This window comes from Venturia canescens, chromosome 2, assembly GCF_019457755.1.
Source record: "Venturia canescens isolate UGA chromosome 2, ASM1945775v1, whole genome shotgun sequence".
NCBI lineage: Eukaryota > Metazoa > Arthropoda > Insecta > Hymenoptera > Ichneumonidae > Venturia > Venturia canescens.
Window position 1 is genome coordinate 9542425 of NC_057422.1, and position 23257 is coordinate 9565681.

General features: G+C 36.2%; 4 protein-coding genes across 24 annotated transcripts; 2 read left to right on the top strand and 2 right to left on the bottom strand.

The window, feature by feature from the left end:
- Positions 1–415: 415 nt before the first annotated feature.
- On the top strand, positions 416–6082 carry Tace (ADAM 17-like protease Tace). Of its 2 annotated transcripts, none has more exons than XM_043412327.1 (13): positions 416–577; positions 958–1096; positions 1169–1269; positions 1463–1735; positions 1838–2016; positions 2179–2373; positions 2478–2616; positions 2696–2850; positions 3123–3203; positions 3314–3522; positions 3714–3952; positions 4040–4155; positions 4379–6082. In XM_043412327.1, the coding sequence occupies exons 1-13, from the start codon at positions 430–432 to the stop codon at positions 4685–4687; spliced, it is 2283 nt and encodes a 760-aa protein (XP_043268262.1). In that variant the 5' UTR covers positions 416–429; the 3' UTR covers positions 4688–6082. The 2 variants fall into 2 exon arrangements, with proteins under 2 accessions (XP_043268262.1, XP_043268264.1); XM_043412329.1 differs by lacking the exon at positions 416–577 and adding an exon at positions 665–881.
- Positions 6083–6405: 323 nt separating this feature from the next.
- On the top strand, positions 6406–11143 carry IleRS (Isoleucyl-tRNA synthetase). The gene is made up of 2 exons (XM_043412323.1): positions 6406–6921; positions 7507–11143. Exons 1-2 carry the CDS (start codon positions 6613–6615, stop codon positions 10873–10875), a joined length of 3678 nt encoding a protein of 1225 aa, XP_043268258.1. The 5' UTR covers positions 6406–6612; the 3' UTR covers positions 10876–11143.
- Positions 11144–11245: 102 nt separating this feature from the next.
- On the bottom strand, positions 11246–15485 carry LOC122406716 (transmembrane and ubiquitin-like domain-containing protein 1). Its single transcript, XM_043412363.1, has 4 exons — positions 14985–15485; positions 13981–14288; positions 12888–13197; positions 11246–12803 (listed from the first exon to the last, which is right to left on the bottom strand). The coding sequence occupies exons 1-4, from the start codon at positions 15017–15019 to the stop codon at positions 12347–12349; spliced, it is 1110 nt and encodes a 369-aa protein (XP_043268298.1). The 5' UTR covers positions 15020–15485; the 3' UTR covers positions 11246–12346.
- Positions 15486–16046: 561 nt separating this feature from the next.
- On the bottom strand, positions 16047–23202 carry LOC122406709 (leucine-rich repeat flightless-interacting protein 2). 20 transcript variants are annotated; one of them, XM_043412341.1, is made up of 9 exons: positions 23036–23164; positions 21251–21472; positions 20262–20388; positions 19788–19927; positions 19417–19680; positions 19187–19328; positions 18979–19104; positions 18686–18900; positions 16047–17791 (listed from the first exon to the last, which is right to left on the bottom strand). In XM_043412341.1, the coding sequence occupies exons 2-9, from the start codon at positions 21332–21334 to the stop codon at positions 17672–17674; spliced, it is 1218 nt and encodes a 405-aa protein (XP_043268276.1). In that variant the 5' UTR covers positions 21335–21472; positions 23036–23164; the 3' UTR covers positions 16047–17671. The 20 variants fall into 20 exon arrangements, with proteins under 20 accessions (XP_043268276.1, XP_043268275.1, XP_043268285.1 ...); XM_043412340.1 differs by lacking the exon at positions 23036–23164 and adding an exon at positions 22717–22978; XM_043412350.1 differs by lacking the exon at positions 23036–23164 and adding an exon at positions 22717–22977 and having other exon boundaries at positions 21251–21318.
- Between the last annotated feature and the right edge of the window lie 55 nt (positions 23203–23257).

Here is a 23257-nt window from a genome sequence, read left to right on the forward strand (position 1 = left end):
GGGTTGTATTTTTTGGAGTCAGCAGCGCTTATCACTCGCTAATTCAAATATTGAAGTGCTGCATGAGCACTTCAATATTTGAATATGAATAGTACGATTAAAGAAAATCACGTTGTATTTTTATTACAGGAATAATAAATATTCACATATATGTACACCAGTCATGCACTAACAGTTTATATATATACACATGTGACTTGATGAATCGAATATATTTATTTAACATTCACTTTTGTTTACCAAGAAACATTTTTGAACATATGTACATCCATATATATTTAATTTTGCGTTCAACTATGATAACGCGTCTCTTTTGTTCAACGAATGTGTACGTCGAGATTCAAAACGATAAAAGTTGTTATTAATCTCTCTATGAACAACAAAAGTTGAACTATGGGGAATTTGTGCCGTCCAAATTACCAATCGACAATGATCTTGACCAACATCCGTACAATTCCTACAATTAACCATCCACAGCCACCAGGACCAGGGAATCCAGAGCCGAAGCGGAGCAGCAGAGACAGCCGAGCGGACAACACAAGCAATAGCAGCCAACAGCTATACACGGTAGTTGACGGTAGGTAATATGCGCCATACCGGCCATACCCATTACCCACTGATTGGTCGATTCCATGAGAAAAAAAACATCGATTCCTCCATATGATTGTGTACAGTGTCCACTGTTCAGTATACAGTATAGTTGCAACACGCTTGTAATGGAATAAAAATGAAAACATTCCAGTTAGATTCAAAAAACGACCATGGCATAATTCTAATGAACAGATAGTGGAACAAGTAGTAGTGATTTGCGAAAATACCAATAATGAAGAATTACGAATTTTATTTTTTTTTGTTGCAATTTTGTCTCTTACATTTTGCAAGTGAGTCATGCAACTTTTTTATGTCGCGTTTTGGTGAAAAAGTACCTCGTTATAACTGAGATTTTCTTTTTCTCAGATTGTTTGCACAGAAATTTGAAATATTATGAGAACCTCGATTCCACACATTTTCAACACAGAATTGTGAAAAGGGGTGTACAGCATAGCAGTCATCCTTACAATAAAATCAGTGAAGTTGAATTTTATGCTCACGGAAGGTGATCAAACTTTTCTTACTGACTTGCTTGAACCGATTTTCCATTATATTAAATTTTTTTTTTCTATTCCAGACACTTTCGATTGATCCTTACTCCAAGAAGAGAAGTGATACACTCAAAATTTAAAGCGTACGAGGTCAATGGGGATGGAGAAGAGACAACAGTCCATTTAGGTTCGAACAATTCATAATTTCCCATTCTGTTGAACTTTTTTCACATACACATTGAAAATTATTCTCAAAAGATGTTTGCTACCAAATGATGATGGATTCAATTGTGCATTTATATTTATGCAATATCTGATATCAGAATATCAATAATTAATTGTAATGTGTACTTATTATTTATATTCCGTTAATCTCTCAGATCATGAAAATTTTTATCACGGTCGTGTCTTCGGTGAGCTGGATTCTCATGCTCAAGTACACATTGACCAAGGAGTTTTGACAGCGAGTATAACTATTGACAAGGAAACTTATCACATAGAACCATCATGGAGACACATGCCTCATTTGGGCAACGATAGTATGATTATTTATAAAGCTTCAGATGTCAAATTCAGTTGGGAACATTTTGAAAATGGAGAAGGTCATACTCATGGTGCTCCCAAGACCTGTGGTTATGTTCAAGAAGATTCAGGTATTTTATAGAGGAATGAACCTGAGTTCGTCAATAGTTTTTGATAATTTCATTGCTACAGTAGTTCATCGTTTAATATCTTTATCGATTTATACATACAAGATGATACTGAAGAGACAGACGATGTTCATGAGGATGGAGGACATGTTCGAACCAAAAGACAATCGGAAACTTACGAGTACACTCCAACTAAAACTCGCTGCCCTTTACTGCTCGTTGCCGATTATCGTTTTTATCAGGAAATGGGAGCGAGCAGTACAAAAACTACGATCAATTACTTGGTGAGTAAACTATTAGAATTGGAATTCCAATCACAAATGCTAGCAATCCGATGCAAAACCTCTGATTACTTCAAAATGAAATTTTAAGAATTAATTGTAAAGACACATTTTAAACGAACGTGTAATTATTTGTAATACCGAACATAATTTGTAATTTTTCAGATAAGTTTGATCGACCGAGTTCACAAAATTTACAACGATACCCTATGGCAAGAACGTCAAGAACAGGACGGATTTAAGGGCATGGGTTTCGTGATAAAAAAAATCGTGGTCCACAGTGAACCAACTCGAGTACGAGGTGGTGAAACACATTACAACATGGTTCGAGAAAAATGGGATGTGCGGACTTTGCTCGAAGTATGTACGACGATTGTCATTTGAAGCATAAACAACAAATGAAAGAGACTGTCTTCTAGACAAACTAGGAAAATGAGTTTTTAACGATGAATTGAAATTCACAGGTGTTCAGTCGCGAATACAGTCACAAAGATTTTTGTCTCGCTCATTTGTTCACGGACCTTAAATTCGAAGGAGGCATTCTTGGTCTCGCTTACGTTGGTTCACCCCGCAGAAATTCCGTTGGTGGAATTTGCACCCCAGGTAAAAATTACTTCCAAAATTAAATTGTTCAAATCTCATTCTAATTTTTTTTGGTTGTACAGAACTGGTTTATTTGCAGAGTACTTCAAAAACGGATACACGCTTTATTTGAACTCGGGACTTAGCTCGAGCAGAAACCATTATGGACAAAGAGTAATAACGCGTGAGGCTGATCTTGTTACAGCACACGAGTTCGGTCACAATTGGGGATCTGAACACGATCCTGATATAACGGTACAGGAGTTCTTTTTGACAGTTCATTTTGAGCTGCGTGCTAAGCGAAATTCCCCCGCCAATATTACTTTATTCTAAATTCTATAAACAAGATTTTTTTTCTAATTTTAATGATGGAATCAGAAGGATTTCGAGGTGTTCAAATAACTCGAGTTATTAGAAACATAAGCTTAACAATTCGAGCCATCTTGATGTTTTGTGAATTTGAACAATTAATACGATTCTTTTCTGATATCTCCATCAAAATTGTTATTCGTTTTAATATTATGTAGGAATGCAGCCCCAGCGCTAGTCAAGGAGGATCGTATCTCATGTACACGTACAGTGTCAGTGGCTACGATGTTAATAACAAGGTAAGTAGTGTAATGATTCGAAAAAATTCAAAAAAATTAATCACGTCCAAAAGAAATAGATGTTTTTTTAATAATCGAAGAACAACAAATATTCATTTTCGATTATTTAGCGTTTTTCACCGTGCAGTCTTCGCTCCATCCGAAAAGTATTGCAAGCAAAGTCAGGTCGATGTTTCTCTGAGCCCGAAGAATCTTTCTGTGGTAATTTGCGGGTGGAGGGTGACGAGGAATGTGACGCAGGACTTTTGGGAACTGAGGACAATGACGCCTGTTGCGACAAAAATTGCAAGTTACGTAGGAATCAAGGCGCTGTTTGCAGGTACTTTTGTTACAGTTTAATTTTTTTTCGAGAACATTTGAACATTTTTGAAAACTAAGTCGACTGGAGGAACTTGACAATATGTAAAAAAAAGAAAATTGAAGAATTTTAATTTTATTGATAACGAAAAGATCTTTTGGTGCTTGCGACTTTATTTTTAAATCTGACAGTGATTTTCGTTATTATTCCAGTGACAAGAATTCACCTTGCTGCCAAAATTGTGCGTTCATGAGATTGGGAGTCAAATGCAGAGATGCGCAATACGCGACTTGTGAACAAGAATCCAGATGCACCGGAGCATCGAGTGAATGTCCAAGATCTCCACCAATGAAAAATGGAACTGGCTGTTTGGAGAGAGGCCAATGTCGCCTTGGAAAATGTGTTCCATATTGCGAGACTCAAGGATTGCAAAGCTGCATGTGTGACACGAGTACGTCACTGCTTTGTTCCTTCAATTTTTCCCAGCCAACTCATTTCAGTGATTTCTAATAAGATAAATCGTTTCGATACTTCACAGTCAGCGACGCTTGCAAAAGATGCTGCAGAATGAGCATGAACGAGACTTGTTTCCCCATAGACCCACCGGATATCTTGCCAGATGGTACTCCTTGCATTCAAGGATTTTGTAACAAGGTAACAAGCCACGAAATCGAATGATTTTGAATGTGAAAAAAATAAACAAATTTTATATTTTTGAAAATTTTCATTTTAGATTCGATGCAATTCGTATAATTTGTTAACTACAAATTAGGAAAAGAATCTAAATATTCAAAAAAATGAATTTTCACATTTTTGAAAGCTTGCTTTTCAATTTTAACGTTTATGTATTGAAGACAATATTGTTATATTTATCCAGGGAATTTGTGAGAAAACGATACAGGATGTTGTCGAAAGGTTCTGGGACATAATCGAAGACATAAACATAAACAAAGTGATACGTTTCTTGAAAGATAACATCGTCGGAGCTGTGATTATATGCACAGCAATAGTTTGGATACCAGCGAGTTGCGTTGTGAGCTACATTGACCATCGTCGAGTCAGAGAGAATGAGAAAAAATGGCGATGGAAGCACACCGACGAGCTCATTCATCCAGAAGAACAGAGACAAGTTATTTGCGTTGGTTTGCCGCGTCAAAGAGTGCAAAATCAAACGCAACAGACTTAGAATATTCTGTTGCTCTGAATTTTATCACAGAATGCAACGTTCTCTTCGTATGTATTTTTGTTCTCGAACTAGTCATCAAATTTACAATTCCAGGTCAAAAGCTGTGAAATTTTTCAGGCGTAATGTGTAGTTACCATGTTCATTTTATTTATTTCATAAGAGTTTAATGTCGAGATTGAGAAAAATCGAACTTTTGATACAAGAGAAGCGTACGAATTTCCTTCATTTCTTGAAATGTATATACGGAACATGGAGGAAAGTATAGAATAGATAGAAAACTGCCGCATTCTATGCAATACTACTGTTCAAAGACGCGTAACATTTGAGAAATAGACATCGCGCTAAAAAAATTCGCGATAATTCATTTCGTTTCGTAGCTTTAATTTCTTAAAACTTATTTGAAACTCGGAGGAAAATCGACCGTCTTCAATTCGTTGTTTGATGATTTTTTCGAATCAAATCTAACTGAATTTCGATTGAATGCCATTGTCTAATGAAGTCCGTAGTTTACGGCATTAGCCTCACCTTAGACGTTCTGATAACATTTCACAAATCGTACTCTTCTTGACAAACGTGTAGACATATTTTGTAGTAAATTTAACAGACTCCACGGTCCCTTAGTAATACAACAGAAAAACAATTTCAAATGAGGTCAAAAAGTTGGACACAGATACTTAAAAATTCATTCAAAGCTACGATAAATTTGGTATCTGACCCTTGAATACTCTTTTTGTAGCGCCCTGCTAATTGGGCACTAAAAATCAGATTCCCAGTTTCCTCAAGTGGCAAAATTTAATTTGAGTTTCCAAAACTTCGCAGAACACGGGATTGAGATTTATTTCTAGTGCATACAAGTCCACTATATCATAAGGAATACAAAATATAATCGATTAATACCATGTACAATCCCAAAGCATTTATATCTGTCGAATACGTATGAAACCCTGGTTGTACTTAAGATTTTCTTGTATATTAATGTCTTATACAAAAATTAGTGCAAATTTAAAACTCGAAGAGCTTTTTTTCATATTTTTCCGAAGTAGGCGAGCAAGAATAACACGTGAATCAGATTGAAAGGGCAAAAAAGTTTTTATTCATTTTAACAAAATACAATTTTGAGATTATTCAAGACAACTGCCTGAAAGTCATTTAAAAGTTTTTCATTCTGTTACAGAATTTTATTTTTTCTTCAGTCTTTTATATGTTAATATTTTCCAGTGTTGAAATAATAGCAATTAATTATATTGTATAAGACTCTAAACGATGTTCAGTCCAATGCCATATGTATTTGTAGATTATTGGTAACTTACAATTGTTGTGACCTTCGAAACGATTACTTTCTGACGACTTTATTTTACAATTATGTAAATACAAATATATATTTCTACTGTTTGAGATGGGAAAAATTTCATTCGAGCAAAAAACCTTCGATAACTCTTCCTGTTGGAATTTTGAAAGCGAGGGGCGGAATTCTCACGCGAGCAGACGAATTTCGCAATAATTCGCGTCAGGCCGTTTCAAAGATTGCTAAATTCATTCAAAGGTCATCATAAAAAAGCGCTCGAAACGCAAATTAAATGTTTCTTATTTGATGCTATTAATTCTCTCTTATCAGATGATACTGCTTAATTGTCAATTTATGTCTCAGTGGTCTGTCTGTGACTGACATTTCTAAACATAACCTCGACGCATCGCTGCATGCGTGCACCTGTGCGGCTGATGAGAGACGGCTGCAGGGCCGGTGAAGGGATTTCAGTGATCACAGCGTGAGCAACGGTACGAACGCACGTTCCAAGCCGAAGTGAAAAAGAAAGGTTATACGACGAAATTAGCTCGCAACGTGTACGCGTGCAAGTGCTGCATATGTTCGTACCGTACTAGCTAGTACCGGTATTCATTAAAAGGCCAAATCAAAAACAACCATAATGAGAGAAAAATTACCCGAATCAATTAATTTCCCTAAGGAAGAGGAAACTATTCTTGAATTATGGAAAAAACTTGACGTTTTTAATAATTGTCTGCGGCAGTCAAAAGGTAAACCAAGGTACTCATTTTATGATGGTCCACCATTCGCCACGGGTTTGCCTCATTATGGTCATATACTTGCTGGCACTATCAAAGATATTGTCACTCGTTATGCTCATCAAACCGGTCATCATGTTGAACGACGATTTGGATGGGATACTCACGGGTTACCGGTCGAATATGAAATTGACAACGTCCTGGGAATTAAGGTATTTATGACATTCTACATAACCTTGAAATATACAATTTTTACACAATTATTCATACCATGGTGTAAATTTAATAATTCATCAATTACATCTCAAACTATTCACAACATTTGTTAACTTTGTTCAAAATATACAAATAAAAACAAATTAATATTACTTTTTCGCATTGTACAAATATAAACAATTTTTTTTAACAAATTTTAACACTTGAAATATTTTTACTTGGAAAGGACCTTTCCCTTCGATAACTCATTTGCTGTAAATTTGAGTTGTAATTGAAATTCTTTGGGTGATTGCATCATTTGATTTTTATGCACTTTTTTCTCATAAATAATAAATATTATACTATTATACTATCAGTTAGAGGATTAAAAACATTATTTAGCCAAAAACTTTTCAAATTCTTTTCAAACTTGTTATAAATCGATTCCATATGGCGTTTCCATTGTCACAATTTGCAAAAACTTCTAATTCTATCTACACAATTTCATAACTGTCTATAAAATTGGAAAAATGAAGGAAATATCCCTGAGATAACGATAGCATTGGTTTGTTTAAAAAATTGAAAAGATTCTCTTTGTCTAGGGTCCGGATGATGTTGCAAAAATGGGTATCGCCAATTACAATAAAGAATGTCGCAATATCGTGATGCGATATGCGGGAGAATGGGAAAAGATAGTAAACAGAATAGGACGCTGGATCGATTTTAAAAACGACTACAAGACCCTTTATCCTTGGTACATGGAATCGATATGGTGGATTTTCAAGGAGCTTTACAACAAGGGTCTCATTTATCAAGGTGTTAAAGTGATGCCATATTCGACAGGTTGCAACACTCCACTGTCGAACTTTGAGTCAGGACAAAATTACAAAGACGTTGTAGATCCATCGGTTGTAGTAGCTTTCCCTCTGTTGGAAGAGCCAGGAGTATCGATTCTCGCATGGACAACAACGCCCTGGACGTTGCCAAGTAATCTAGCGCTTTGCTGCAACCCCAATTTCGAATACGTCCAAGTGAAGGAGAAATCTTCGGGAAAAATGTACATTATACTCGAGTCGAGTCTTGACATGATTTTTAAATCCAGCGATCTTTATGAAATAATGAACAAAAGAAAGGGCTCTGAACTCAAAGGGAAGACTTACGATCCGCCGTTTCCGTACTTCCTTTTCATGCGAGAAAAAGGAGCTTTTCGTGTATTAAACGACACTTACGTGACTTCGGAAACGGGAACAGGAATAGTTCATCAAGCTCCGTATTTCGGTGAGGACGATTATCGTTGCTGTTTGGAAGCCAGCATAATTACAAGAGATCAAGAAGTTATCTGTCCCGTGGACAGTTGCGGATGTTTCGAGAACGTGGTAAAGGATTTCGCGGGGTTGTACGTAAAGTCCGCGGACAAAGAGATCATGAAGAACCTCCAAGAGCGCGGTCGTCTCGTTTGGAGCGGCCAAACGAAGCATAGTTATCCTTATTGCTGGCGTTCGGATACTCCGTTGATTTATAAAGCTGTACCATCGTGGTTCGTTCGCGTCGAGTTCATAAAGGACAGTCTGCTGTCCTCAAGCTCCGAGACTTACTGGGTACCGGATTACGTGAAAGAAAAAAGGTTTGGAAATTGGTTGAGAGACGCCCGTGATTGGGCCATAAGTAGAAATCGTTATTGGGGCAATCCGATGCCAATTTGGATGTCTGAGGATAAGGAAGAAGTAGTTTGCGTCGGAAGTATAGCCGAGCTCGAGGAATTGACCGGCGCGAAAATCACGGACATCCATCGCGAGAGTATCGATCATTTGGAAATCCCTTCGAAGCGTCCTGGTTTTCCGCCGCTTCGTCGAATCACCGAAGTTTTCGATTGTTGGTTCGAATCTGGCTCGATGCCTTACGCTCAAATGCATTATCCCTTTGAACGCGTCAGTGATTTTGAACAGAGCTTCCCAGCGGATTTCATCGCTGAAGGTATCGATCAAACCCGCGGTTGGTTCTACACTCTTCTCGTCATATCGACCGCTCTCTTTGGCAAAGCACCCTTCAAAAATCTCGTTTGCAACGGTCTCATCCTCGCCGCTGATGGACAAAAAATGTCGAAGCGGAAGAAGAATTATCCGGATCCTACCGAAGTCGTTGATAAATACGGAGCCGACGCCCTCCGTCTCTACCTCATCAATTCGCCGGTCGTAAGAGCCGAAAATTTGCGCTTCAAGGAAGAAGGTGTCAGGGACGTTATAAAAGACGTTTTCCTTCCCTGGTACAACGCTTTCCGTTTTCTCATGCAGAATATCGAGCGATACGAGCGCGAAGAAAAACGTCAATTTGTCTACAAAGAGTCGACGGTGACCTCGGGCATTACCGACAACATAATGGACAAATGGATATTGTCGTTTACTCAATCGCTGCTTGAATTTATGAAAAAAGAAATGCAAGCCTATAGGCTGTACACCGTGGTTCCACGACTCGTTAAATTCATAATGAACCTGACGAACTGGTACGTTCGTATGAATCGTCGTCGTATAAAGGGCGACAACGGTCTCGAAGATTGTGAGCACGCTTTAAACACGCTCTTCACCGTGGTTTACACGATGGCACGTATAAACGCTCCATTTACACCTTTTCTCAGCGAATTCATGTTCCAACATTTGTCAAAACTCATTGAGCCAACAAAAGAAAATATGGAGAGTGTGCATTACCTAATGATACCGGAAGTGCGCCGTGAAATGATCAACGAAAAGATCGAAAGAGCTGTTTCTTATATGCAAACAATTATCGATCTCGGCAGGATTGTCAGAGATCGTAGAACCATACCAGTGAAATATCCTCTTCCTGAAATCGTCGTCATACATCAGGATCTCGCCATCCTCGACGAAATACTCTCCCTCAAATCTTACGTTCTCGAAGAGCTTAATGTCAAAGAACTCACCGTTACCACGAACAAGCAAAAGTACGGTGTCAAGCTCAGGGCCGAACCGGACCACAAGAACCTCGGGGCCAGACTCAAGGGGGAGTTTAAGGCAGTGATGCAAGCGATAAAGCAATTGACCGACGAGCAACTGCAAGAGTTTCTGACGACGAAGGAAATCGTTGTGCAGGGACACAATCTCAGTGAGCAAGACATTCGTCTCATGTTCAGTTTCACCGGACCAGCCGCCGAACAATTGTCGAATCGGTACGAAGCTCACAGCGAGGGCAATGTCTTGATATTGCTGGATGTAACGCCAGACGAATCGATGCAGGACGAGGGAATCGCCAGGGAAATCATAAATCGCGTACAAAAATTACGTAAAAAGGCACAACTCGTGCCGTCCGACGAAGCTGACGTTTATTACGAGATCAAGGATGAAAAAAGTTCACTCGCCCGAATAATCGTCGAGTACGAGAAATTTATCGAGAGCACGACGAAAACGCCACAAAAACGTATCAGTGAATTAACGAATGACGCGTGCATTATCGTCGAAGAGATGCAACAAGTCAAGGGCGTCGATATGAAACTGATATTGGCTAAGAAAACGACTTGCCAAAAATCCATTCAAAAACAAACAGAAAAACCTTTAACGGAATTCGTGAACGTTGAAATCGTTGGATTAAAACCAAGGTTCGGTGCTCGCAGCAAAGAAGGTACCATTTTATTGCGTAATTCAAAAACGCAGCAAATCATCAATTATCAAGAGTTGAGGAGAGAAATCAACGTCATCTTCGGAGTTTACGGCTGTCACTACGATCTCTGGTTCGATAATGAATCAATCAATGAGAAGAGTGACCTTATAGATCTCAATGGGAGACGCATTTATGCAGTAAAACAGGCTAGTGCGTTGCCAAAATTCTCGAACAAACCTGAAACCCCTGTATGTGATTTCATCAATCGAGTCAACCTCGCTGCTCAACACGGCTACACAGTTCTCGTTGAAAATCCTCGAGGAGATTTCGAACTGTCAAAACAAATGGATTCATTTTTTTATTAATTTCCTCTACGGAACACAATTTTCTTTAGCACATTGAACATTCGTTGCACCATTACGACTTTTCGATTCACTTTCGTGTTATTTTTGGTTGTGCTCAGCATGTGGTATTTATACTCTTTTTTTTCAAGACCAGAACATGTTAATACAAATTTCATCAGTATTTGAAGGAAAGTTGAAGTTTGCAAAAGAATTTACAACATGTTAATAATTTATTGGAGAAAGTGAATGCCCCGAGATTTTCGTTGATGGAAATACACGTGTAAAACCATGTCATGCATTTGTGTTGTTCACCATCGGAATTTTGTAATCGTTCCTCTCCCAACCTCTAACTTAACACTCTGATAAGGCGGAATAAAAATATTTCGAGATATCAAATAAATAAACATTTATTTATGATCCATAAAATAATTACAACAAGTCCAGCTTTGACCTTTGAAAAGAAAATGATTTATGACTTTTTCTTGTTCGAGGAAAAATAGTGGCTGGTAAATTTTAACACGGAGGAAAAAAATCATATGTGAAAAAAAGGACGAAGAAGAGAATCGATGCCAGTTTCTCAAAACTTTCACACTGCTCTGTTGTAAATGTAACTATATATTCTATGTACAAGCTTGTTCGAAGGAACAATGCATTTTTAATAGATAAAAACACTTAATTTCTCATTACAAGGCTCACTTCGGTTCACTTGATCTTCCAATTTAGGAAAGGAATTCGTGTCGCTTAGGGAGCTCGCTCTGCATTCGGCTTCACCTTTCTTTTTCAACAATTATTCATACGTTATGAATACCTGATTTGAATTTGCGTACTATTTAGCCAATCGTTTATGCTCTATTCTTACAACCATTTTCACATCAGTGATTATGCGAGAGAATAGTACTAGGACGTAACAACGGTGAAGTGAAAAAATTATGAGAAAGTTCCAATAAATTTTTTGTTTACGTCTCAACGTAAAAATTTAACTCAATAAAATCACACTTTAACAGTCGAATCAATTTATTAATTTTATACTCAATTATTCGCTAGCTCATGGTTAAATTGGATTGACTGAACTCTTCTGTCGTATTGTTGGAAAAAATTGTCTTGAGCTTTTTTCTCCAATTTGTAGGAAAAAGTTGGAAAGATTGCTTAACCCTTTGAGTGCACACTTCTTGCGTCATCCATATGCTTATGAGGTCAAAACGACCCAGTGTGCACTTGAAGGGTTAAGACGAGCACGCGAACAATTGCCAGTGGCAATAAATTTGTTTCCAGATAAATAATTGATCGAAATAAGAAAAGCCGTCGTTTTGTTTTCGTACAAAATGAGAAGCCGTTACAATTGGATATCATCAAAAGAAAAACATTTCCTCTTCACAATCATTATAAAACATATTTGCACGATTTTTTAGAAAAGATTTGGGGAAGCCGATGGGCTCTTGGTTCAGTGATCGCTAAATTCGTAACGATAAAATAAAAAGTCAACGCACCATTCTCATTCAATGTTTCTCAAAGTATCTTGATCTGGGAAAAAATGGCCAACTACCGAGAGTGAAAAGATTGCAGTAAGAGCGTAAAGGGCAACGGTCGTGGGCGCTGTAAACAATTGAGCATAATGGTATCGCGAGTACCAGGCAAACGCCAGGATCAAAGTGAGAATACTAACTAAAAGTCTGCTCAGGTCCCAGTCATTCGGTACCGAACTTATACCTGTACCGGTTGGTAAATTTTGAAAAGTTTGAGGACTCGAGTAAATCGACGATGAATTATCGATCGCACTTGGTTGTGAGCTCGAACCCGATGTGACACGTTGTTGATGCACAAGACAATGTACAACACAATTGTTGTACAAGCCGCAACGTTCCAACGTTTGATTGTCGGGTTGCAGAAGTTGTCCATTAAAAACTAATCGTATTCGCTTTTGCGACTCGAGCTCTACTTGGAAATGCCTCCTAAAAGATTTTATGTTTAACAATTTATGTTTAACAAATGAAAAAAAAACCAGAATCGAGGAATGATAATAGATAATGGCAAACCTTTTAAATTCTCCAAGCATTTCTTTGAGTCGACCCGTCACTAATTTCTGATCATCGTTCATGAATTTCAGTTTTATCGTTATTTCATTCTCACTAGTCGACGATATATTCTCGGATACTTCAGATTCGTCAACAATTGGCGTTGTTCCCGAAATGTTAGGCGACGTTGTTTCAGATGCACCTATTTTCACACGTTTCCTCAATAATCCAGTGTCGTCATTGTGAAACGAATCCATTGCTTCCATTAAAACTTCTTCAGAAGTTGCAGCCGCTTGTAGATTCGACGATCCCACAGGAATTTCGCTGTTCGCTTCAAACAAAGGTTCGTTTCTGTTAATATTTTACATCTATAGAGGATTTGATAATCCTCAATAATTTAAGAAAAAACAAAGTTAATGTATCAGAGATTGCAATGCCAGGATAAAGTTTCCAAAATACCAATAATCAGTCCAAATAATGTTTTTTACCCTTAAAAATCTCTACTGAAATGTCTCCTAAAAAAATAATAATTCATCTATAACCAACCATTCCGTAGTTTTGGTTTCAAATGTTTTTCCCACTTCCCAATGTCAAATAATCAATAACTTATGTGCAGAAAGAAAGAGATCATATTTTTAAAAATTTGTACAAATAGTAAAATCTCCTAGTAAGATTTTTTTATTGTGTGTTCTCTATTTTTTTATTTTCATCATCATTATACAATCAATGTGAGGGACTGACAATCTTTTTTCTTACAGGAAGGTTCTGGAATGCTTTTGTACTTTTCTAGAGATTCTGCTATATAACCTGCTAGAATGTTCTTATTTTTCTGCCAACATCTTTTTGGTGTAGAAATGTCTATAGAAGCTGATTATGTCTGAACGTACATTTTGAATGGTATTAAAACTGAGGAGTGAAAAATAGTTTACATTTTATAAATATTCCTCATTCAAATAAATCAAATGTAACCATTTGTCAAATAATTTTTGATGCCTCAAAGATTTTTTCTACTTTCATTTATCAACATTCACTGTTCAATTGCAAATACCTGTAACCACAGAGGACATATCACAATTATTCCTGATTAATTCCAGAATTATAGTATTTAGATTACCTGTGTTATTCGTTTCTGGACAACTTCCGTCAACTTCATCACTAATATTGTCATTGGATTCCAGAGGATTATCTATTAAGGTGTCCACAGTTTGAGCGCCAATGGTTTGGTTGTTGGCTCTGAATTCTTCTATGCGTGTGCGTGTTCGATGTTGAAGAATAAGTACTGTGCGTATTAATGGTTGATCGGCTATGTTGGTAGAACGCCAAGCAAACCAACCGATACAGAGAATTCCAATGATGATAAAAAAGTAAGTGACTTCATCGCCGATACCTTCGATCAGGTTCATCCTTTTCGTTGTTACAAATCTACAAAGAAATCCAAACATGGAAAAGTATTTGGACAGCTGCTACGATTGATAAATTTATGCAACAATGTTTTCCAGATACAATATAATTTGGAAAGAAATATCTGTATTAAAGTAATAATTCAATGGTATTTCTTTTGCTTTTAAAAAAGTATTTCAAAATATTCATTAAGAGTTAAATATAAAAAAACATGTTGGAGCCAGGTTTAGAGGTTAAGTAGTTTCTCGAATCTTGAAATCTTGAAAACGTTGCAACTGTTTATCAACATAATATATATACTCAATGACTTTTTGAAACTGCTCGTGAATTCAATAACAAGAATAAATATAAGGAGGAAATGAGAAACGAGAAGCAAAAATTTAACATCCAATGATACTATAGAATTATCTTTTTCCGTTCATCCTCAAAACAATACATTTGTTTAACAAAATTTCCGTAAACGTGACCTTTTTTTCATTTACTGTAAAAAATAGTTTACATTCTCTATATATAGTTGTTGAATACAGATTTTGGCGAATGATAAATTGCTCATCCATAAACATCTGGAGATGACGCAAAACGAAAATAGAGGCATTTTGACATAGCAAATTTTCATTCGACCAAAGACATGTGTACGACAAGGGAAACTAGAAGAGAACATATAAATACGAAATGGACAAGATCTATATATGACAAAAATATCACTTTTTCTCCTACCTTATTAATTGCAAATATTTTCTCCAATTGTGCATTTACGAAGTGCACTTGACAGATTCCAAATAAACGTTCCGAACGTACATAGTAGTCAACGAATTTATTTAGTGAAATTTGATCACGAAAACTAATGAACGGTTTAACAGGCGAATAAAAATTTGTCTACAGTACTATTTATTTACGCAAACTCTGAGCTATTGTACACACACACAGCCACACACCCGCGAGACTTCAGGTATCAGCTAGAGTACTATTTTGTATCATTACATATACACTAATGGATCGCTCGTATATGTTGCTATATACGCTAGTAGGTAAACGCCTCGAACCCCTCGGTATGTATTTAACATGGATCGTACACTTTTCAATAAGGCACACTCCGACGTATGAACCAACGCTAACCAACGCGATGGTGTTTTCTTTTTTTTATTCGTTTAGTTCCTTGAATAATTCTATCTTTCTCTTGCACTCGTGCTTGTTTCCATATCCACAACCATTCAACCAGATGGCGTAAGCCACTGTATTCAGCACTATATATAATAAGCAAGCGCGCTCCTCCGAATTTTGAAGGGTATCAATTTGAAATCGATTATAATCGAAGAATTCCATAATTGCAATTATTTAATTGTAGGATCAAGATTCATTGAACTATTTTTCTAAACACGATTCAATATGTATGAAAATCAAAGGTTATATGAAAATAAATGAATACGATTTTCCGTAACTCGATTATTTGGTATGTATATAGCAATCTGGTAAACTCCGCAGAAGATACAAAAGATTCGATAATTATAATATATAATTATATCTTTTCTATATATATATATATATTTGTCTTACCCTCGGCAACGACGCACAATACCGATCGAGTTGTTCGTCTCAATATATATATATAATATATATAAGGGGTAAAACTTGAAACACGAGAACTCGAAGTTGGCATGAATTTTCATTCTGGACAGTTTTTATTATTAAATATCTGAATGCAAAATTTTGGACGAAACTATTTCAAAATAATTTTTTATAGCATAAATGATAAATTTCATAAACATTAGGACACCGGAATAATATTAAAAAAATGATATTAATTTATTTCAAAAGCGTATTCATAAAATGAAATATATGATTATTGGATTTGTTCCTGTTGGACAGAAAAATAATTTCGATACTCCATCATCACCTTCCATTTCATTATTATCAATGATACCATAATCATATTTTTTGTTGAATTTATAAAGAAAAATAGTAAAAACTATTTATCCTGAAATTGGCATTCACGAGATCGCACATTTTGTGTTACAACAGTAGAAATATGTTTTCCTCGTTATACCCACTTGAAAATAAGAGGGGAGCAGGAACTGATAAGGAAAATTAAAATATATATAAAAAAAAAAAATTGCGTTAATCGTGATAATATTGATAGTAATTACAAACATTACATTAGGCAATTGTTTTGTTGTTGTTCTCCTTCCGTATTAGATTTCGAAGCGATATTATAAACCTACTGGTCGTCGTTTAGACCATCTCGTAATAATAAATACAAATTGCAATCCAAATCAGACACGCGTATCGGCGGCTGAGCCAGTTTGTTAATTTTATAATAAAAGTCGATCGTGAATGTGAAATGCTTCACGTATTTCACAGTGTATTATAAATTTTATATACGACGCATAATTATATCCCTTGGTGCCGTATTGTACCCAATTAAGTAAATCACCACACGAGGGTCAAACATTTTTCTGTATTTTTTATTTCATTTTTTTTAAATATAGTATGTTACTCAGGGAAAACGTCGGTCAGAATGAACTTTCTATCATTACACGCGATCACTGGGATTACGTTTCTCATCACCAAAAAATTTCAGTACATTCAACCCACATTTACAGTATTTTTTTTATTTTTTATTTTTTATTCATTGTTCATCGATAGTAAAAAATTGTAAAAATTTATTTAGCATAGCACACGGAGCCATTACATCAAAGACCTACTCGAAAAAACGTTTTTCTTTCAGTGAAGAAAATGACGGGAGAAATTTTATTGAAACATAAACCCATTCTGAGGACCAAATGCTCGAATAGACCAGTGCTATGAAATGGTTTTGCAACGATTGCCGTAATACGATAAAAATCTCACGCAATTTCATGATTCTTAGGATCCAAAGAGTAATGTGGGTTATCGAGCAAGCAGGATAAACCGTTTGGACGTAAAAAAGAAAACAAAAAAATAACAAATAGAAGGAAAAGAAAAATCGATCTAGCCCGATCGTCGAGTCTCGACGATTCGCTGACCAACAATAATTTTGACGAAAATAGTTTGATTTTCTGTCGAAATCCAAGTGGTCGTGCGGAAATCCATTCGAGATATCGTCGATTTGCCCTTTCCTTGTCGTTGGATGAGAAATGAAAAAAGAAAAAAAATCGACGTCACATCGAGGAAGACGCAAATCAAATGATTAAATTTGAATATAATCTCTATTTGTGTGTGTGTGTGTGTGTGTGTGTGTGTGTGTGTGTGTGTGTGTGTGTGTGTGTGTGCGTGTGCGCGCGCGCGCGCTTATTCGCTTTATAACCGCATCAATGGGGTTACTCGATTTTTTTTTCTCTCGTCTAATGCGACACAAATGCAACTCTTATCCTGTACATCCAGGCGATTTTTTAAAATCTTTTTTTTCCTTTTCACTCCAAATCTTCTTATCGTTGAGACGCATCTTTAAGAAGCGCCGATTTAGCATTCTTTAGTTTATCCAGACGTCTCTGTAAGTGGGAATTTGCTGTTTCAAGCTCCTCAACACGACCTTGCGACTCACGAACCTGCAAAGAAAATAAAATAAATTTGTTTATAAACAATAATTCATAAATAAAAATCAGGAATGAATATTTTTATATATTCCAAATTTTGTGAAGGTAGACTTCTAGAAGGAAATCTTAAAATTCCGAAAACACATTCCGTAAATAAAACAAGTTTTCTCAGATTTTTTACAAATCAGATTTTACAAAACAGGACGTTACTGAAAAAGATCACGAGTTCCAAGCTCTTATCGTATTTCACGAGTCGGGAAATCTCACGTTTCAGAATGATTTTATTATCGATGAGATTGTTAGAACTAACTTCTTGTTTGAGCAATAATACGTGCTATCTCAGTTTTTAATTCAAAAGACTTCTTTTACTACAGCACACGTTTTACCGATTAATGGGTCAAATTTCTAAGAATTAACCAGTAAACAACATCTGAAATCCAATATTACTGAAACATCTAGAACTTCTATTTTTTTTGTTTTGCCGTCTATGAATACGCAAGTCTATGAATAAAAGAGGTACTCGTCACTTGGTCACAGTAACGGTCATTCCTCGTTATCGCGAATGTCAGCAATATTTCGACGGCCTGTGGTCAGATTCCAGAAAGTACAAGATAGCGAATCTCACTATGCTACATCGAAGAGCATTCAGCAATATGCGACTCAGTTCGCTATAATGAACCTATTTCTTTATAAAACAGTAGAACTTTCATTTTGTATACGTCAAATTTAAGGATTTTCTCAATTATTTCACGCGTAGCCAGAAACGTATATTGAAAAAGCCATTTCGAAAAAGTCACTTTCAAGTTTATGAGAGTGCGGCAAGGGCTCTCGTTGAGTTTTTTCAATATTTTACTTCGAACTATTGCCGCGGTTCTTGATACTGATGCATAAAACCAAAATGCGTACCTCTCGTTGCAATTTTCTTTTTTCGACTTTCAATTCATCTTCCGCTTTTTCCGATGCTTCAGCAGCGGATTTATAACGTATAACTTGGCTTTCTAGCCTCGCGACAGTTGCCTGCAACGTTGACATATCTTGTTCGGCCTTTTGCAATTTAAATTTATAATCAGCCAACAATTTGTTCGCTTCTCTCTGAACATCCTCGGAATCAGAGAACCCACCTGCAGGAAGGAAAAATAAAAGAATTTGCATGAACACGAGAATCGTGAAAATCGATTGTTTCGCTGCGATAATTATACCTAATACTGAACCTGAGGATTTCTCGGATCTAAGACGACTTTTTGCTTCTTCCAATTCCAACCTCAAGTGGCCAATTTCATCTTGCAGTTCCTTCTTTTCGGAAGCAAACTTTCTCAATCGAACGTCTAATAAGAATACGAATTCGTATGAAATTAAAAAATACATTATTTAATTGAATAATTTTGTGAACAATTTTGCAAGTTTTACCTAGCGAGCCTTCACCAGCATTTTCTAACAACTCGGCAGCCTCTGTGCTGACTAGTACTCTTTTCCTGTAACAAGATCCATTCACCGTTCCATGCTCATCGTCTTCACTACCCTCATCGTCCACTATGACCAGCCCATTTTCCTGTGAAATAACAAAATACGTTCAATTTTAGTCTCGAATGAAATCGTAACAATACAAATTAGTTTACCTTTTATCAAACGAGTCTTACCTGAATGAGAGTGTCCCTCTCCAGCAATTGAGCTCTGCATACATCGAAATCTTCCTTTAATCGTTGACTGACACGTTTCAGCTGTTCGGCTTCTCTATTTTTTTCCCTAAGCTCGCGTCTCAGTTGTGCGGTTGTTTCGTCCAGCTCTTCAAGTTTGTCTTTTAATAAATCAACTTGATACGCGTACGATGATTTTTCGTTGTCCAACTGTGCATTCGCTATCATTGCTTTTCTAAACTTTTCCTCGAATTCTTTGAGCTCTAACTAAAATTTGATTAAATGAACATTAATGTTGATGGATTTCACGGAAATGGCACGTTTCGAAGAGAAAACCACACATTTGGATGAATATAAATATTTTATTTTCTTACTCTTAGATCCCTGCTTAAACCTGCATCTTCCAACGAATCTTCCGATGATCTTCTACTTGATTGGAAGTTGTTCGAGTTCGCGAGTATGCGTGACGTTCTCACTGGATCAGGCGTTACTCGCATTGTTCTGTTACCTTCTGCTGTCACAACGAGTTACACATATGTTAACACTCATTTTGCTAATTTAATCATCGTTGACATCAGTTGATCAATTCTCTCAATGGCATGATTATTATTACGTTCAAGGCTCTTCGCCAAAAGTCAGATGTTCGCGAAATGACCATGAATTCTCCTAAGACTTTCATATTTCCGTGATAGGATTGCAAAAATTATTTTTTTTCTTCATATTTGTGGAAATCATATGAAATTCTCAACCATAACAGAGAATGCATTTCGTTTTTAACGCATTGAATTATATTATTCAATAAATGAATGCCCAACTTGAAAAAATGTATACGAACGGGTTTTTCTCACCCGAGCACATATCGTAAACTCTATCAGCATTCTCCTCCACCTCTTTCTGTTGTCTTTCCAACTCTCGCATCCGAATTTCCCGAGCTTCAGCACGGGCTTGTCTCCGAGCAGCCAGTCTCGCTTCTGCCTAAAAAATACAATATTTTTATCGAAATTGTCGCAGATATTCTGTTCCATCTCCCCATTGCGTCCATAAATAAAGAGAATTATTTTGGTATAAACTTTTTGAAAAGTTATGTTTTTGACAAATTCTTCAAATTGGTCTATCTCACAAAAATTCAGAAAGAATTTTGAATATCATTTTCTAAATGTTCTTGCATATAAATTTCCCATTTCAAATTCGAATTAAAAAATTATTTTGAATTTGAAATGAGGAAATTGTTGATAAAAGTTAGTAGCTTGAGTTAAAAAATGTTGTACTTTAATGAGTAATATTCATTATGATTAAAAATTCTTCCTAGTAGATTCAAGAGCTTTAAATGAAGTGAACTTGATAATATTTTTTGTGAAGTATTTTCTCTTCACCCTTTTTATTCAGTTTTAAATTCCTGTAACAGACAAGAATTTTGCAGAAGAGGGATTTTATATTTATATATTGCCAGAATATATTTTTAGTTTGTTTTATATATTTGCCAGAAATATTTTTAGAAAAAAAACCAAAAAATAGACATCACAAACATCGTTTAGATCCCAGGACATTAAAGACAGGACATCAAGCGTTATTATGATCCACAAATTATTGCCCAATTATTTTCAACCTCTAACAACCCCGAGCATTTTTAATTTTTATTACTTCCATCTGAAATATTTTAAATAAAACAATCGAGTTAACAGGAAAGTCTCCTAAATGATTGAATAAACATAAAATAAGTGAGTTGCTATGGATCCATTCTTGGTGGAGCTTTGGTAAATCTTGTTGCTCCATCCCAGCTATATAAATTGACAATAAAACGAATTTCGTAGCTTCTATAGGCATGAGCATGCTATACCTCTTTGGCTATCTGGTCGAGCGCTTGATCCTCGGCAGAGTGCCTCGTAGCGTTACGTCTTCGTCCTGCTATAGTTGACTCCATTATAATTATTGTGTCTTTTCGAATTTTTCAAGTTCTTTTTGTCAAAATTTTGCTTGATTAAGCCGTTTTCTTTCAAATGACGATTGCTATAGCAGTATAGCAAACTCCTTTACCGCACGGCATATGATCAACACCACACTGGGGACAACACAAATAAATGAACGATTAACACAGATCCCAACATTGAAGTTGTATATGTGACTGAGACACCATGATTTTTCGTCGCAGCATGTCAAGCTTTTCTTTTCATGCCATAAAAAGTAAAACACCAAAACTTTCAATGCATTTCAATAACACTAAATTAATATTGCGATGCATATGACAAAAAACGAGTCAAACCCATTCATCAGGCAAAAAGAAAGATTTTGACAATGTACAACATAGAACATAGGCATGTGAACACTTTTTTACTAATAGGCACAAAATAATCAACTAAAAAAAGTTCCAAAGCGAAGAAAAACAATGAGGGAAGTAAAGCGTGTAGTAGGCACGGTATGATTTCAATTATTCAAGGACAAATGCTCGTACGTTCGTAGATTGTGGAAAAAGAAGGAAATAAAAAATTCAAAATAGAGTAAAAAACGAATCGGTTAACTGTAAATTCGCACGAGTGAAACGATCGAGCGGTTGAGTGGAAGGCGTGTGTGTCGTATAAAAAAAATGTACCTGGAGGATGAGAATTTGTCATGTGAAACACGTAACACACGAAGAAAGACGAGGAGTAAAAAAAGTTCCAAAAGTCTATCTTTATCTCAGATCACACGAATTTATGAATAGGAGTAAGTCGATCATTTTTATGTACTAGATAAAAAGTCATAAAAACGTAATAGAGTGACGGAAATGGAAAAAAAACGAATTCAAAAATTGAACGTCGACGATAAATAAAATGTAACACAGCAAAGAAATTTAATGATCATTCCCGTTCTCACACACCTACACACGTAGGATCACATATATATAGAGACACCTTTAACGACACGACCGGACGAATGCGAGTAAGACATGCACCATGAATCACGTAAAAATAGTATATAGTACAGTTAAATTTTGTATTTTTCATTCGCATAATCAACGCTATGGAATTTTGGAAAAAATATTTTAGCCATTCAAATCATGGGTAGATTCGAACGAAAATCAGTAATGCTACTAAAAAATGCACGAATCTTTCGTAACGTGAAAATAAACCGGGTAGGGAGACAACTATAAATACAATCAATGGAAATTAGATGACTCGAATCGCCGATGACCATCTGTAGAGTTAAACAGTGTGAGGATTCACACTCTATTCGTGTAACTCGTATTACATTTGTCGAATCGGTGATTTTTTTCTTGTATTTTACACTCTTAATAAATAAAGTTATTCTTTTGGTAATCTCGCGTACCAACGGTAAATATTCGTTCAACAAGTTCACCGTTATAAGAATTGGATTATTTGCGATGCACACACGCGTTTATATTCACGATCCAATCTCGTGAAATCGTACACGAACGCGCGGCACCAAGATCCATTTTTCGATCGTGTACCCTTCCGAGATGGACTGCCGTAAACGTACTGGTGTAGCTTTCCCACAAGTGTACATACAGGATACTAAGCACACTACACATGCGAGAAATACACTACCTACTATATCTAAGTAGGTAGGATCGTATAGGTAAATTACCAAACTAGATAAACCCAATCTAGTAATACAGTTTACATACTCGCTTATCCAAATAAAATGGCGTAATCCACACCGATTTAACACGCGATGCATCACCTCTTACGCCTTTTTGTACACAAAGTATTCTTTCTGTGTATTCGTGCAGTATATACACATACAAACACTTTCAGAAGCGCATCATCATGTTCGCAGTAAGGCCACGCACGTAAATACTAAACCACGGCACCGCGCCTTTAAAACAATCTGTTTAAGTTCATAGTGC